General features: G+C 47.2%; 1 protein-coding gene across 1 annotated transcript; it reads right to left on the bottom strand.

Moving 5' to 3' along the window:
- Window positions 1–4,226: 4,226 nt before the first annotated feature.
- On the bottom strand, window positions 4,227–16,418 carry LOC146341909 (serine protease 27-like). Its single transcript, XM_084807750.1, has 4 exons — window positions 16,219–16,418; window positions 10,382–10,653; window positions 6,778–6,947; window positions 4,227–4,523 (listed from the first exon to the last, which is right to left on the bottom strand). The coding sequence occupies exons 1-4, from the start codon at window positions 16,416–16,418 to the stop codon at window positions 4,227–4,229; spliced, it is 939 nt and encodes a 312-aa protein (XP_084663876.1).
- Window positions 16,419–17,496: the final 1,078 nt, after the last annotated feature.

The following is a 17,496-nucleotide window of genomic DNA, read 5'->3' as shown; positions in this document are numbered from 1 at the left end:
CACTTTGTTCATTATGAGGATTCATCCACTCCCTTGGGGGGCTGGTTATCATTTCCATATTCCAGCCATTGCCACCCCCCACTCCCCAGAAGTGTGGAAATGATAGAAAATTGAGAGCATGACTTCTGATGGATTTGTCCTCATGTCAAACTGATGGATTTGTCCTCATTCTGATGGATTTGTCCTCATGTCAAATGTTTGACTTCCATACCACGGGGGTTATAGTTACACTACAAATATTAGCTTGATATGACTTTAACTGTCCTGGCTGGCATTCTCAGGAAAGAATTCTGGGAACTGTAGTTTGATAAGGACACTTAAGAGAATTCTCTCTTAGAGGTACCTAGTAACCCCCTCTTAGAGCCGTTACACAAGAGACACACAAGTACTCTCCCATTTTTTTAAAATACTAACCAACTGTAAAAGTCTGTCAGTTTGAGTAGAAGGAAAGGGCAGGAGGGTGTTGGGGGAGTGGATGAAGCACCTACTTGACCCTTTCCCTCCCTACCTCTTGTCAACTCAAAAGCTGCTCCCCCCACCCCCAATAGGGAAAACTCAAGGACACCATATCTCCCCTGCAAACCCTCAATGTGGGAAGCATAAAGAAGGGGGATTTGTTTTAGAGAGAGCAAATGGTATGAAAGGAAAGGGTTAAGCAGAACCTCCCCTTCTACTCTCAACTGCAGTCTGCAGCCTTCCATGCTGCTTTTCATTAAAAAAAAAATAAAGAGAAAAAAATATGATGATGACTGTTTACATATCTCCTGTGTAAGGTTTAATTTGGCCCTTGGAGAGCGAAAGTTGTCAGGGTTTCCTAGGGAGAGAAAGAATAATTGTGGGATGAACAACACATTACCTGTATCCCACCTCCTGAGGCAAATGGAAGCTTGGGATGGAGTGGTTCAGACTAGGGGAAATGGCAGAGAGGTCCTGTGTAACGTTTACTTCATTTCTGTTAAGCAGTTTACTTTGACACTCGAGAAACTCCTGTTGTACTCCTAAGAATTTCAGTAAAAAAGATAGCTTGGCAGTTGTAAGCCTGTGAAGTACATTGGCTTGACTGACTAGCTTAAAGAAAGGAAGGGTTGGAGGTGGGATATCAAGAATCTGGTGATGATGGTGATGGAGGCGGCTCACCTTGTTGTGTATTCAAACACACACAACCCCCCCCACACACACATTTTTCCTAGAAGAGTGTCACAAGACTGTTTTTTTCCCCTCCCCGTTGGAAGCAATTACCTCATAATGGCGAGTGCAGCAACATTGCTCACATTCCCGCCTCATCGGATCACCTCAGATAAGAGTCACCTCAGGTCAGAGAAAAATCTTGCTCTGTGTCAGGGTTCAAGGAGTTTATTGTGAGGGAAGGAAAGAGACAGGCAACAAGGTGTGGGAGCCCCGTACCGGACGTGGCTCCATGGCTCACATGCGCACGCACACACGCGCGCGCACACACACACACACACGCACAAACGGGGGGACTTTGCTAAGGATTTGCATGTACGTTACAAAAATATGTCGTATGCTTCACGAACTATAAATAAGATCATATTAAATACCTACACGTGGCACCGTGGTCGCGATTCAGCAAAACCTCCAAGTCACATCATGAAATAAACCTGGCAAGAACGTTCATGGCAACAGAAATTTTGCTTTGGAGGTAGCAACCTCCCATTGACGGAGGTAGTGGATGGTGGGTATAATATAAAAGGTTTAGTTTAAAAACAAAAGCAAAAAGTAAAAAAGAAACTCAAGAATCTTGACATTTCCCCCCCGGTCACCCAAACTCTGTTCCAACAGACTTTGCTCCTGTAGGAAGCAAGGAAAAGAACCTGCTTATCCTAGGTCCCAGCATTCCCCTCTGCTCTAGCTCCTAGGGAACACACTTGCCAGGAGATGAAACAGAATTCAGAGGATTTGACTACCCAGCCCCATGTTTTAAGTCACTGAGAACCGAACTAGACATGATGTTAAGAAATCCATGATTGGATTTTCTATGAGTGTTTCCCCCTCTTCGCAAAGGTATGACAAATGCAGGACCTCTTGACATCTGAAGTGGGGTGAGGGAGGAGAGCCCTATGCTGGTCTTTTCCTGCTTCTGTGTAGGGCTAAAGTTTGTAAGGCGTGTGGATACACACCCAGTACCCAGTTAGACTTTCATGCATTGAGTGTAAAGGTCTGAAGAGGGCTTTGTAAAAACATTCAGCTGATGAATGTGCTTACAGAGAGCTTGCAGTCATGACCCCTACCTTACCAGGGCCTAATAGGAAGGCCTAACAGGAAGCCAGGCATGAAAGAACACTGGGGGAAGGGTTTACATGCATGGCCTTGACCCTCTACCCACTTTAAGCCCTCACTTGTTCAGGCAAATGTCTGAATAGGGCTGGGGTTAACTTTTTATTCTGCACTGATTACCTGGGGCTGGATCAAGATGTAGTTATACTTGAGAGTATACCATTGAAATAAATGGGGTTTAACTTAGTCATGACTAACTTAGGTTTCATTGAATCCATTGGGGCTACTCTAAGTATGACTAAATTGGCATACAACCTGTGATCAGCACTGCCCCCTTAAGCTGCTGCCTTCCCCACCAGGGAAAACATACATGTATGCCAGCATCACAGCCATGATTGGATTCAACTCCCCTCTCCTGAAAATGTCTCCTTTTATCTTTAATAAAAACCTTCAGGAGAGCCACTCATGGATCTTGTGACATCATGACTGTTTTGGCCCAAAGTCCCACTGTGACTAGAGTTGTCTGCTTTTTTTGTGAGTGAAGTGGGGTTTTGCCCTTGAACTACATTCAGAAAGAGGATCTTTGATTCAGGACTCTCCTGACTTCTCCTGGAAGTGCCAGAGCAGTGGTGGGTAACCTGGTGTCCTTCAGATGTTTTGGACTATGACTCCCATAAGACCTAGCCCACAAAGCCAATGTGGATTATGGGGGTAGTTCAAAACACCTGGGGGACACCAGGTTGCCTATCCCTGATCCAGAGTATCACCACCTTAATATGAGCAGGTGATCTGTTTGTTTAGCAGCTGCAAAAGAGGCAGAAATCAATAGTGGGCAAAGCGTCATCCATTACATCCTCCATTCAAGGGCAAGGCAGACCAGTTGATTTGTGTCCACTTATTTTTCAGCTAAAGGTGCTGAACCTTTGGGAGTGGTAGAGCCCATGCTTTGCATGTAGAAGGTTCCAGGTACCGTACAATCCCTGGCATCTTCTGATGGGGATGGGGGAAAAGCCCTGTCTGAAATCCTGGAGAGATACTGCCAATGAGACATTATAGGCAATACTGAGCTAGATGGGCCAATGGTCTGACTTGATATAAGGCAGTTTCATGAGTTGAGCTATAACACTGACAGCAGCCCAACGACTCCTTCCTAGAGCCTACGCAGGGTCCCAGCAGCCCAAGGTCATTGTTCCTCTTCTCAGAGAAGACAAGCTCTTATCTTTGGAGAGCTGTTTCCTGAGCTGGAACCCTGGAATCCTGTCCACATATCCCCACATTATAAGCCATCCCATGATATGTACAAGGAACAGGGCTGGTTTCAGGACCCCTCAGCTAAAGTGCCTTCTGATGGAGCCCTGGTATTTGTGAGCCCCGTTGGTGAGTTTACTGTGATTAGCAGCAGCAGCATAATCCATGGTGAGTGGCTATGAGCAATTGTAACTACCTAGAATGCCCCAATGTAACATCTTTCTAGAGCATTGGGGGTACCTTAAAATGGTAGCTTCCCACCTGCCCACTGCTGCTGCTCAGTAAGTCTGGGCTTTGTGGGGTGGATGAGAGGGTAGGTAGGCCCACAACAGACATCAGTATCAGTGGGCCAGTACAGTACTGAGTTACCAGCCCTGTCAAGTGCTGCGACTGGGCCTGCTCAAGGGCTGAGAACTAAATCCAGTTGCATGTCCTTCTGCTCCAATCCCTTTGAGCGAAATCTGTCCCTGGTGTGGAGCACTGAGTGCATGAAAAGGGGGAAAAAAGAGATAAAGTAATAGTGACATCCCCTCAATTTCTGGATATTCATAAATCTCTAAGTGTCAGAACCAAGGAAGGCAGACTTTAGCAAACACTTCTTAACTGTACAGGAACAGAATCAGAAGACTTCTTCATTGCCTTGCTGGCAGTTCTGATGAACTCTGTCCCCTTCCAAGCTGAGCATGCAGGATTAGCCCAAAGCTCTTCCCATGAAGAAGAACAGCCTGCCTTTTCTAAAAAGTCTAGTCAGAAGATAGCAGCAAAATGACACAGGCTGTGATGATGGAGAGGAGGCTAAAATGGCCTGTTGATGCACTGTTGATAGTACTTTTGTTGTTCACCATTGGCCCATGGCCCTTGGTGCTCACACTTGTGAACGCCAGCTCTGGTATCAGGCTGTGGATCCATGGCTGGTAGGATGTGACACGGGCATAGACGCCAGGACGGTTCTTTTGTGCGCACCCATCTCCCCAGCTCACCACACCTGCAAGGAGCCAGGAATCTTCCATCTGGCAGGCCAGTGGGCCTCCTGAATCACCCTGTGCAGAGAAAATCCAAGTGAGTTATGGGAAACATAGCTATGGAGATGGGAGCAGCTTCCTGGCAGCAATGCTGCACAAGGGATGCAGGAGGAAGAAGGTGCTATGCGTGTTATTAAAAACAACAACAACGGCGGTGGCAGCAACTATCCTCTAGTTGAGTCAGTGCTAGTTTCAAGGCTTAGGCGGCTCTTAGCAGGCCGATGGGCCTTCAGCAGGCACAGCTGTGGCCTCCATATTGGGTTTCTCAAAATGAAATGCCCTAAACATTCCATCATTTCATGGCATAAAGGGTAAAAAAAAAAAAGCATGATGGTTGCCACAAAATCGTGGTGGCTGCCAGGATTTTACCTGCAATGCCATGGAAGGGCATAACATCTGGAGCATGGCTTTTCAGGAAAACTGAGATGGTGGCTGCAACTGTGGCTGCCAAAGGCCCAGATAGGGTAACCATGTGTCCTACTTTACAGTGGACAGTCCTCTATTTGAAGGGCTGTCCAAGTCTAGTTTGAAGAAGATAAAGAACCATAAGGAAGAAGAGCAGGTTGATAGGCCATCAACAATTAGGGTTGGATGGTAGGTCAACAGCAAGGCCATAAGGATGGTAGACCATCAACAATAAGAATCTAGACAGCAAACAGAGCAGACACACAGGTCACCTGGTCACAGTCTTCCCCCACTATGGTGACTGTCTTAAATTTGCACATATACATTAGGATGTGCACATTTTATGAAAATGCATCTATTCTGTGGTCCTTTTTTGGTGATGCATTTCCTCATTTTTGGTGATTTGTAGGTGGCCATTCTAGGCCCAAAGTGGAGAACCTGTAGGGCAGCCACTTATACATTGCCCCAAAATGAGGAAATGCATCACCAAAATCAGAGGACAAAAAAGGGCACAGATTTGTAGATTTAGAAATAGTTATTAATTCTAAATTTTCCTAACTTAAATAGGAAGACACTACATCTTGCCCATAGTGGGGAGGATGGTGGCAGGGAATCTATGTGCCTGCCTGTCCAGTCTGCTCTCCCAGTGCTAATTGTTGATGATGGGCAACTTCAAGGTCCCTGCTCTTATCACTCTTTATCTCGAACCTGGATTTGGACTGGACAGCCCTACAAATAAAAGACGGCTTCAAATAGAGAGCTGTCCTCTGTAAAAGCCCTGGCAGGCACCACCATTGGCAGTGTGCCCTGGCAACCACCAGAGGACACTGGGGAGTGATGCTATCACCCAGATAAGACCATAAGAATGTAAGAAGAGCCCTGCTGGATCAGACCAAGGGTCCATCTAGTCCAGCATTCTGTTCTCACAGTGGCCAACCAGCTGCTCACAGGAAACCCACAAGCAGGACATGAGTGCAAGACCACCATCCCGCCAATGTTCCCCAGCAACTGGTGTACATAGGCTCACTGCCTCTGAGACTGAAGATAGCATAGAGCCATCAGGACTAGCAGCCACTCCATGAATTTCTCTAACCACCTTTTAAAGCCACCCAAATTGGTGGCCATCACCATGTCTAGTGGTAGCAAATTCCATAGTTTCAACATGCGCTGTGTGAAGAAGTCCTTCCTTTTATCCGTCCTGAATCTCCCACCAATCAGCTTCATGGGATGATCCCCATTGAGCCATAGTATTATGAAGGAGGGAGAAAAATGTCTCCCTATCCACTTTCTCCACACCATGACTAATTTTGTACACCTGTGTTTCCCCTTACTCGCTTTTTCTCCCAGGTAACCAATCTTAACTGTTGTAAACTCTCCTCATAGGGGAGATTAGCAATGGCAGACAATTCCGCCATGGACTCCAATGAGGCCAGATTCTGAGAATCCTCCCCCCCACGGAGTCCGTGGCGGAACGGACCACTCATCTCCGCCACCCCGCGAAGTTCGTGCCGGCTGGATCCTACCTGCTGCCGCTGGGTCCGGGTCCGTCCGCTGCCAGACTGTGGACACAAATAGCGTCCGGCATAGTGGACGCCATTTGGGCCTCTGCTCAGGGACGCAAATACGCCATTTGCGTCCCTGTTCCTTCACGCGATAGGCTACGTAAATCTTTATGTAGCCTATTGCATGAGGGAACAGGGACGCAAATACACTCGCCAAGAAGAGAGTGTGTCATAAATAGTAAAGCAATGTCCACTCCCCCGTCGAGCACCACCTCTTAATTCAAGCATTGACCGGGTCTTGTAATGTCTACCAATACAGAGTAGTTCAACTAGCTAGCTTCTACGAAAACAGAGCTGGGTCTCACCTGGCAGGCATCCCATTGTCCAGCAGCAAAGCCGGCACATATCATGTCTTTTTTAATGTCCCCTGTGCCCTTTGGCTGGCCAGAGTCCTGATGGTAGAGGGCATTACAGGTGTTTGTGCTGATTATGGGAACCTCTAGCTTTTTTAGTATATCAGAGGTTTGGTGTCTGTCTGCAAAGAGAGTAAAATAAAAGATTTAATTCCAAGGGACACAAGGAGATATTAAAAATGGAGACACCTGGGAACTAATGAAAGAACATTTTCCTTTCCTTGGATGTTCTGTAACAGACCAGCATTGCTTGAGGAATTTGATCTTCTCGAATTCCCATGCAAAGGCGAGCAAAGGGCTGGATGTGCCTGCTCTCGTCTGATCTCGGAAGCTAAGCATGGTCCGTCCTGGTTAGTACTTGGATGGGAGACCACCTGGGATTTAGGCTTCCTGCACTGAGCACGGGGTTGGACTTGATGGTCTTGTAGGCCCCTTGCAACCCTATGATACTATGTCTATGTCTTCAAAGTAACCTGATCCCAGACGTCCGCCTCATGGGTTGATGGAATTTTCTTGTCTACCAGATTTTACACTGCTCTGATGGTTGGAGGCAGGCTATGTTAGCTACACGTAAATCCCATTGAAATCAATGGGGCAAGTTAGTCATGACGTAACTTAAGTCCCATTGATTTAAATGGGAATGAAGTGCAGCGTCCCTGAATGTTATGACACCAATCTTGGCCATTTAATCATATCACTTTCGAGATGTATTTTGACGGAAGACACATGTCGAAATTTTGAAAGAAGGCAGATATTTAAATATGTATTTGGATGGAAAATACACATTTAAATTTGCATTCTGAGATGATTAAAAAAAACAACAGAGTGCAGATTAATACAGACACAGAATGGAATGCAATTATGGGTTAAGAGATGTCAGTGACATGGACTGGAAATAGACAAATTTGCCCATCCCTACGAGTCCCCTGGACTGCAAGGAGGTCAAATCAGTCCATCCTAAAGGAAATCAACCCTGAGTGCTCATTGGAAGGACAGATAATGAAGCTGAAGCTCCAATATTTTGGCCACCTAATGCGAAGAGAAAACTCCCTGGAAAAGACCCTGATGCTGGGAAAGACGGAAGGCAAAAGGAGAAGGGGACGGCAGAGGATGAGATGGCTAGATAGCATCACGGATGCAATGAATATGAACTTGAGCACGCTCCGGGAGAGAGCGCAGGACAGGAAGGCCTGGCGTGCTATGGTCCATGGGGTCACGAAGAGTCGGACACGACTGAACGACTGAACAACAACAACAACAATAACAGATTTGAAAGCTGCTATATATCAACAAAAACATTTCAAAAGGAGACTCCTTTTTGAGCTAGAATGTTTGTCACCAACAGACTTGGGCTCAATAGGGACAAGGAGTGACTCACTAACTACTAAAGGTAATTGTTGCTGTTTAGGCATTTATGTACACCATTTCATAGAATAGTAGGGTTGGAAGGGGCCTACAAGACTGTCGAGTCCAACCCCCGTTTATCTGGCTTTGCCCATTCATCGCTAGTTGGGAGTTGGTCACACCCACTGTGATGGGTCTTTGGGGCTGGATCTCATTTTCGTTTCTGCTTTGCATTGCCTTGTGGTGCACTTGCCTCTTGCATCACTCAGTCTTTGGGCCCCCAAAACATCCTCACCATGACCTTCTTCTCTCTGTTTATGTACCTGCACAGGAAGCATCCCTCCCCACATCATGCATAGAACAAAGCAGCTCTGCTGTGAAAACTTAGGGGATAATAAATGAGCTAGACTTTATAAGGTGCCACCAGCCTCATTGTTTTTACTGAGAATGTCAGTCCAAATGCGGCAGTGCTTCTGCTGTTGGCAGCTGGCCATATGGAATAGATTAAACCCATATTTAAAAGGGTGCTGGGAGACTGGCCATGGGGCAAAAACACCGTGGGGAAAAACTGGTGTTGCTAGGGATTAACTGGAGATACCACCGGCAGAACCTGGAGCTTTATACATGCAACCGTGCATAGCCATGGCCTCCTACTGCCTAAGGGCAGATCTATAATACAAACATGTATTTGTTTTATGCCACTACTAGCAAATGGACCCAGCTTCACATGGGCCGGAACAGCAAAGTCTTGAAGCAAACACAACAAGCAAACATAAAACAGCTGTCAGAGTTGGACACATTCTGCCTGTCCCATCTGACTGAAGCCACGGCCACTGAAACCTCTAAACATGGTGGACCGCTATAGCTCCCTGAGGAAGGGGTTTGTTCACTCCATTCCCCTGAGGTAACACTCCCTCCTGGCTTCAAACTGTGTCAACCGCAAAGCTTCCCTATCATTGTTTAGGGAAGTCTGCCATCTTGTGACTGAAGTCAGTACTGCAGGCTTCAAACACAAAGACACATTTACATTAATTAAGATTTGGTGATACATTTAGAAACAACAGCAACATAAGTCCAAGGTGTACTCCTGTAGGATCCTTTTAGTATGCTTGCCAAGTTTGAGGTGTCTACATTTCATGGTCTTGATGCAATGGTGATGACAGGCAGATGGACAGACAGACACACATCCTCTTTTATTATTATGGATAACTGTCATGGAAAGGAAAAGGAAAGGTTCCTCCTGTGCAAGCACCGAGACATTGCTGACTCTTAGAGGGATGCCGCTTGCACTGGCATTTTCATGGCAGACTATAGCGGGGTGGTTTGCCATTGCCTTCCCCAGTCATGACTACCTTTCCCCCAGCAAGCTGGGTACTCATTTTACCCACCTTGGAAGGATGGAGGGCTGAGTCGACCTGAGCTGGCTACCTGGGACCCAGCTTCTTCTGGGATCGAACTCAGGTCATAGGGAGAGGGTAATGATGATTCACTGTTAAAGTTTCTTAGCTCCCGCTAGGGATGTCAGAAAATTCCGCCACGGATCTGTGGCCCTCATTCACTTCCCCATTTTTGCTGTGATAGACTACATAAGTATTTACTTACTTACTTAAATACTTACGTAGCCTATCATGACAAAAAAAGGGAACACAAATGGCAGCCGCTGTAGCCGCCACCATTTGCGCCCCTGTTTTTTTGCAGTGATAGGCTACGTAAATTTACGTAGCCTATCATGGCAAAAAAACAGGAATGCAAATGGCGGCCACCGTAGCCGCCGCCATTTGCGTCTGCAGGCTCTGCACACCTGTGAATGCACCTGGCTGGCGGCTCCACAGAGTTGCTGCGGAGCAGAGCCAGCTGGGTTAGGATTTTGGGGGGAGATGCAGAGTGCCTCCCCTCCACCGCGAATCACCCCCTTCAAAAAGGTAAGTGACTTTCACAGATCCCTAGCTCCCACCCCAATCCCCCGAATGACAATTTCAGGATTCCCCAGGAAGAGAGAGTGACTGTTAACTAAATTAAGGTACAATCTTATGCATATTTGCACAGAAAAAAGTCCCACAACTCCCTGTGCTGGCTGGGGAGTGCTGGGAGTTATAGGACTTTTTTCTGTCTAAACATGCATAGGATTTTACTCTTAAAGACTGTAGTACAGATTCTCTCTCTGTTTCTGCTCTGCTTCTGCAGTGAAGTTCGCTTCTCTTTCTGCACTTACCTCTGGCCTGCACATCCCCCCAACCAGTGACCCAGCACTTGTGTCCTGGGGTGAAGTTGACATTGGCATCAGGGACACAGATGGGGTTGATCCATTGGGAGAAGGTCACTGGCTGCTCCAGTTGCACCAGGGCAATATCTCCGCTCCTCACATCTCCGTCATAGGTGGGATTGAGGATGATGTGTCTCACAGCAGCAGTGATGGAATGAGGATCTGGATTTGAGAGTTTCAGAGCTCCGAGCAGCACTGTGAAATTGGAGGGTGTGCTGAACCTAGAGACACAGACAGGTAGGGATGTCAGAGAATTCCGCCACGGATCTCGGTGAGGCTGAATGCCAGTGCATTCGCCCCCCCGAAATCCATGGCGGAATGAAGCCCCCCGCCCCCCCCCAAGGTGCACGAAATGGAGCACTTACCTGCTTCCATCTGCGCTGACATGCGAATGGCGGCCGCGTCTCTGGCCGCCATTCGCTTCCTCATTATAGCTGTGATAGGCTACATAAATACTTACGTAGTTTATCACGGCTAATGCAGGAACACCATTTGTGTCCCTGTGGAGGCCGTGATAGGCTACGGAAGTATTTATGTAGCCTATCATGGAAAAAACAACAAAACAGCGAACGCAAATGGTGGCGGCTATGGCGGCTGCCATTTGCGTTCCTTTTTTTTTGCTGTAATAGCCTACATAAATACTTACGTAGCCTATCATGGAAAAATACAGGGATGCAAATTTCGGTGGCTACGGCAGCCACCATTTGCATTCCTGCAGGCTGCCCAGCGGCCGGATATCCGGCTGAGGGTGGCCCTGGCCAGAGGCTCCGCGGAATCTCCACAGAGCAGAGCCAGCCAGAGAGAATTTTGGGGGGAGGGACGGAGCACCTCCCCCCCACTGTGAATGTCACCCTTCGAAAAGGTAAGTGACTTTCGTACATCCCTACAGACAGAGACAGAGTTGGAGAGGACAGCAATATGAGGGGATCCTTCTTCCCGGGGAGACAGAGATAGAGAGGATAACAATGTGAGGGGATCCTCATTCCTGGGGTTGTGGGGGAGCAGAGAATGGGGTTGTGAGCAGCACAGAAGCAAATTCTGAGAAATTTCTCAAGCAAATAAAATCTAGTTTTAAATTGCTTTCAAAAATGAAAGGTTCAGTTCACGTAGCTGTTTAGATCTGGGGCGGGAAACTTGTGGCTCTCTGGGTGTTTTGGCCTATGACTCCCATCAGCCCTAGCTAACCCAGCCAGTGGGGAGGGACCATGGGAGTTATAGGCCCAAACATCTGAATGGCCACAACATGCCCATGGTTCAGACGATTCCTAGAATATATATTTTTTTAAAGCAAGCTTTTTCAAAGTGGTTTCAGAAACATATATAAGTGAAACAACAACCTTTGTAAGCCACCTTGGAAATCTTTTTGGCTAAAAGGTAGGAGAAAAATGCTATAGATAAGTAAATAAAATAAACAGAAAAGAAACACAAAATAATAATAATAAACTCAAAGTAACAGATGATAAAACTACGCTAAAATAAAACAGCAACTAAAATCAATTGAATTCCTGGATGAATAATAAGGTTTTAGCCTGGTGCTGAAAACTTATCAAGCTGGATGCCAGCCAGGCAGCCCCAAGGAGGAGTGTTACAGAATCAGGGAGCCAGCACTGAAAAGGCCCTTTCTCAGTCTTTGTTCTGTTTATTCGTTCAGTCACTTCTGACTCTTTGTCACTTCATGGACCAGCCCACGCCAGAGCTTCCTGTCAGCCGTCGCCACCCCCAGCTCCCCCAAGGTTGAGTCCGTCACCTCCAGAATATCATCCATCCATCTTGCCCTTTGTCGGCCCCTCTTCCTTTTGCCTTCCATTTTCCCTAGCATCAGCATCTTCTCCAGGGTATCCTGTCTTCTCATTATGTGGCCAAGGTACTTCAGTTTTGCCTTTAATATCATTCCCTCAAGTGAGCAGTCTGGCTTTATTTCCTGGAGTATGGACTGGTTCGAACTTCTTGCAGTCCAAGGCTCTCAGAATTTTCCTCCAGCACCACAGTTCAAAAGCATCTCTCTTCCTTCTCTCAGCCTTCCTTATGGTCCAGCTCTCGCAGCCATAGGTTACTACGGGGAATACCATTGCTTTAACTATGTGGACCTTTTTTGTCAGTGTGATGTCTCTGCTCTTAACTATTTTATCAAGATTTGTCATTGCTGTCCTCCCAAGAAGTAAACGTCTTCTGATTTCCGGGCTGCAGTCACAGTCTGCAGTAATCTTTGCGCCTAGAAAGACAAAGTCTGTCAATGCCTCCATGTTTTCTCCCTCTATTTGCCAGTTATCAATCAAGCTGGTTGCCATAATCTTGGTTTTTTTTTTTTTTTTTTTGAGGTTTAACTGCAACCCAGCTTTTACACTTTTTTCTTTCACCTTCCTTTGTCAGAAGGTTCCTCAGCTCCTCCTCGCTTTCAGCCATCAAAGTGGTATCATCTGGATATCTGAGATTATTAATGTTTCTTCCAGCGATTTTAACTCCAGCCTTGGATTCATCAAGCCCAGCACGTTGCATGATGTGTTCCGCATACAGTTTGAATAGGTAGGGTGAGAGTATACAACCCTGCTGTACTCCTTTCCCAATCTTAAACCAGTCCGTTGTTCCATGGTCTGTTCTTACCATTGCTACTTGGTTGTTATACAGATTCCTCAGGAGGCAGACAAGATGATTTGGTATCCCTGTACCACCAAGAACTCGCCACAATTTGTTATGATCCACACAGTCAAAGGCTTTAGAATACTCAATGAAACAGAGGTAGATGTTTTTCTGAAACTCCCTGGTTTTCTCCATCCATTATCCAGTGGATATTGGAATTTTGGTCTCTAGTTCCTTTCTCAGTCACCACCTGTTTAATGTCTGAGGGCGAGGGGCACCCAGAGGGGTCTGAGAGGCCTCTTAAAGACCCTTCTCTTTCCACACATCTTAGTGTGTGGAAGGAGCATTTAAGTTCTCTTAATTAAAAACTGCTTCAACATTCCTTCAAATACTGTTGGGTTTGGAGATATGATAAAAACAGTATGCAAAAACATTGGATCCAATCTAAGCTAATCACTTAGGTCCCACTGGAATCCATGAAACTTATCCATGTCATGACCAAATTTACACATTGATTTCATTGGGATCCACATTCAATACTAATTTTTAGGTTTGGTCTAACACGCTGAATAATTAATAACATTGCCCTGAAAAATGTATAAAAAAGAGGAATGGAGTTGGGTTTTTTACAGGTGCCTTAAAAAAAATGAACTCAGAATTTCAATATTCAACAGTGGAGCTTATTTTAGAACGGGGTGCACAACCCATTGTCTATGGGCCACATGCAGCCTTTGGCTGTTCCCAGTGTGGCCCATGAAGTCTGCAGGGCCTCTCCCACTTTTCCCTGAAACCCAGCTACTCAGCTGGACTGTGGGGGAAAATACTGCTCCAGTGCTGCTATTAGCGATTCTAGGGCACCAACCTTGCTGTGGGATGGCAGAGATGAAAGCCACTCCTGGGCCAAATCTACAGGAAGCTGGTTTTGGAGGCAATTCCATTTAAATCCTGATTTTCATGAAATCAGGTTAGCTCCTTCCGGGGCAAACGTAGCCAGTAAAGTGGTGTCTATATGTTTATTTTTTTAAAAAACCACTTGCACGGGGCAAACAGCACCTGAAACCGCATTAGTTTGCGGTTGGGTGTAGGGATGTACGAAACCCCCCTTACCTGGCTCTGCCAGGTTCTGCTGCGGGGGGGAGGTGTGCCGTCGCTCCCCCCGGAATCCTGGCCGGCCGGCTCCGCTCCGCGGGGATTCGGCGGAGCCACCAGCCAGCTCCGCCAGCAGCTGGACATCTGGCTGCTGGCTAGCAGGGATGCAAATGGCGGCGGCTGTAGCCGCCGCTGTTTGCGTCCCTGTATTCAGCTATGATAGGCTATGTAAAGACTTACGTAGCCTATCACGTCTGGGTTAAAAAAAATATAAAATGCATACGCAAACGGCGGTGGCTATGGCAGCCGCCATTTGCGTTCCCTATTTTTGGTTGTCTTAGTCTATGTAAATATTTACCTAGACTAAGACAACCAAAAATAGGGAACGCAAATGGCGGCGGCCATAGCCGCCACCGTTTGCGTATGCATTTTTTTTTAAAACCCAGACGTGATAGGCTACGTAAGTCTTTATGTAGTCTATCACAAATGGGGGGGGGGAAAGACTGCAAATGGTGGCAGCGGCGGCGGCAGCCGGTCGGAAGACCATCCGCCGCCTCCTCTGCCGAAGCCGCCACTGGAGCCGCCGCCATCCAGAACATCTGCCCCAGGTAAGTCTCGTCCCGGGGGGATCCAAGGGGGGAGGGCGGGGGGGCAGCAGGCTGCTCCGCCATGGAGTTCGGGGGGCCGAATGCACTGGCATTCGGCCTCACTGAGATCCGTGGTGGAATTCTCTGACATCCCTAGTTGGGTGGGCAGAGTCCCATGAGTACAAACGACCACCAACAGCTGTGTAGGTGCTGTGCACCGAATGAGTTCCCTGCCCTTCTCCTTCCTCTCATGCTCAATGAAGTACATTGGAGGAGTTACTTCCAAGCAGAAGTTCATGAAAAATATTCCCCTTTCTGTCCATGCTTTTTCAGCAGAAGGAAGGAGGCTCTTTTGGGAGCAATCAGCTGTTAATATCATAGAAGTAATAGAATCATAGGGTTGGAAGGGGCCTACAAAACCATCAAGTCCAACCCCCTGCTCAGTGCAGGAAGCCTGATTCCCAAGCAGTCTCCCATCCAAGTACTAACCAGGGCTGACCCTGCTTAGCTTATGTTTGTTTCCTGGTTTCACTTGGCTAAAGAAGGCAGATACCTCATTGCTCTCCTTTGTAGTTACGCTCATTCGGATCCACCCTTTAATGATGTCGCCTTCCCTTCCACCAATCAGTGCTGCTCTCACCTGCCCCCAGCCCTCACTGAAGGCTGTTCAGGTCACACGGACTCCCAAACCACATTGAAGCCACCGAGATGGGAAAATCCATCGCAAAGCGAGTTTGCAGTAATATGGTTTTAAAGCAGGAAAAACTGTGCTTGCTACAGAGAGGGCTGTGCATCACCTGCCATGATGGCCTTGGGGCCGCCATAGAATCGGAGTAAAAGCCCCACGTAGATGCCCCTGCAGTGACCTCACTTCTGTGATACTTGATTCCCACAGGTCATAGCAGTAGAGAAACAGCTATCTCAAAGGAGATCACCAGAGGGGCAAAACTTAAGGTTTTAAACTTCCTCATCCCTGTGTGCTGAGATGTGTGAGCACATAAGAGTGCATGTGTATGTGTGAGTGCAGGTGCAGCCCCCGGCCTCCCAGCCAACACTGGATGTGTGGCCCTTGTGCCAAATAGACTGTACACCTCTGCTTTAGAAAACGTGTGTGAATCCCCCCTCCCCACAACACTCGAGAGACGGACAGGACTGAAGGGCACAGGCCCAGCACTGGCTCCAGGTTTTTGAGAGCCCTTGGGCAAGACACCCTGCACGGCCCCCCTCCCTCAGTGACTGTACCTTCTCGCTGCCACTGTCACCAGCTGCTATTGCCTCTCATCATCTTTCTCAGCATTGCCACCACTTGCTTGCTTGACAGGCAGAGAGCCAGGGGGCAAGCAGGCCGTGGCATCTGCTGCTTCTCCTCCTCACCACCATTGTTGGCTGTGCAAGGGTGAAAGGCAAGTGAACGAGCGGGTTGCAACAGTGAAGAGGAGGAGCAGGTCCAGGGGGCTCTTGCGAATGGGCCCTTGGCAGGTGCCCAACCATGCCCTTGATGCTGACTCTGTAGGGTGCCAGGTCCATACTCACTGTTTGAAGCAATGTGAAGCTGTGACGATCCACTGGTCCGTGATGAGGGACCCTCCACAGTGGTGCTCCCCATTCATCTTGATGCTGACCTGCCACGGCCATTCCCCATCCTGGGAGTCTTTCCCCCCTACGATCCGGTTCAGAAAACCCTGCTTTCCACATACTGAAGAAAAGGCTATTATTAGGATGCATCTATCCATGGACATTAACTATAAGAGTTAAATAGAATTTCCATGTTCGCAGGCAGTATACTGCGGCGTGTCAGTTGCTGGGGGACAGAAAGCAGGCTTCATACTCCTAGAGACATCTAGTTGCCCAGTGTGGGATGGCGGTTGCTGGAATAGATGGACGCTGGTCTGATCCATCACAGCTCTTCTTATGTTTGGCATTATTTTAAAATATGCAAGTGTAACCTTCAACAAAATGTTGCAGCGTGCTCTTGTACAGGGAACCAGCCAGCCAGGCTTTCCCTTTTCTGGGATATTCCATTCCATTCTCCTTTCTCCTGGTTTTCCATCTCCCCAACATCCCACATTCTGTAGCCACTGAGCATAATCAGTCATCGATAGGCTCATTTGGGGGGTCCCTCTTTACATTCCCCCCCTAAATACGTTGTGGTTGTTCTGGGGTTTCTCTAAGCTTGCTTTACTCTTGGGTATGGATCATGCCATTTTGCACATAAAGTGCTCAGAGAATGAGTTTTCTATTATATTATATAGGATAATATTCAACTTTTAGGGCATGAGTCTCTTTTCACCTTTATCTGACAGTGTAATATTCTTCTGAGTTAAATCACTATGGCTATTCCCATTTTCTATTTTCTAGTAGCCATTCTCCACAGAGCTCTGTGGTCAAGACAATCCTTCTCCATAGCATCCCTTAAATTTGGGCATTTTTTAAAATGAGATAATAGCTCTACTTAATAGCACACAGACTTGGGGCAATATGAAAGCAAATATATCGTGCTCACCTCTGGTAGCATAACTCGGTTTGGCATCTAAAATGAAAAGAAATAAGGTCAGAACAGAAGCAACGTAATGATAACTGGATCTGGAATCCAGAGTTACATCACAGTGGGAACTGAGCTGCCATGCCCTTAGGCTGGCTTGAGATCACCTTGGATGGAGCTCCAGGTACTCTCTGCTTCACTAAGATTTAGGACTTTCTTCAGCCATGTTCTAGTGCCACTCTGAAAGGTATCTCTTATTGCAGCTGCATCTCAGGTGGCCAAATAGAAAAAAGAGGACAGGGCTCCTGCACCTTCAATAGTTGTGTGGA

Source organism: Heloderma suspectum, chromosome 6, assembly GCF_057233095.1.
Source record: "Heloderma suspectum isolate Gila_16-S chromosome 6, 16-S_ref, whole genome shotgun sequence".
Taxonomy (NCBI): Eukaryota; Metazoa; Chordata; class Lepidosauria; order Squamata; family Helodermatidae; genus Heloderma; species Heloderma suspectum.
The sequence above is the reverse complement of the archived record's forward strand: the minus strand, read 5'-3'. Positions and strand labels throughout refer to the sequence as shown.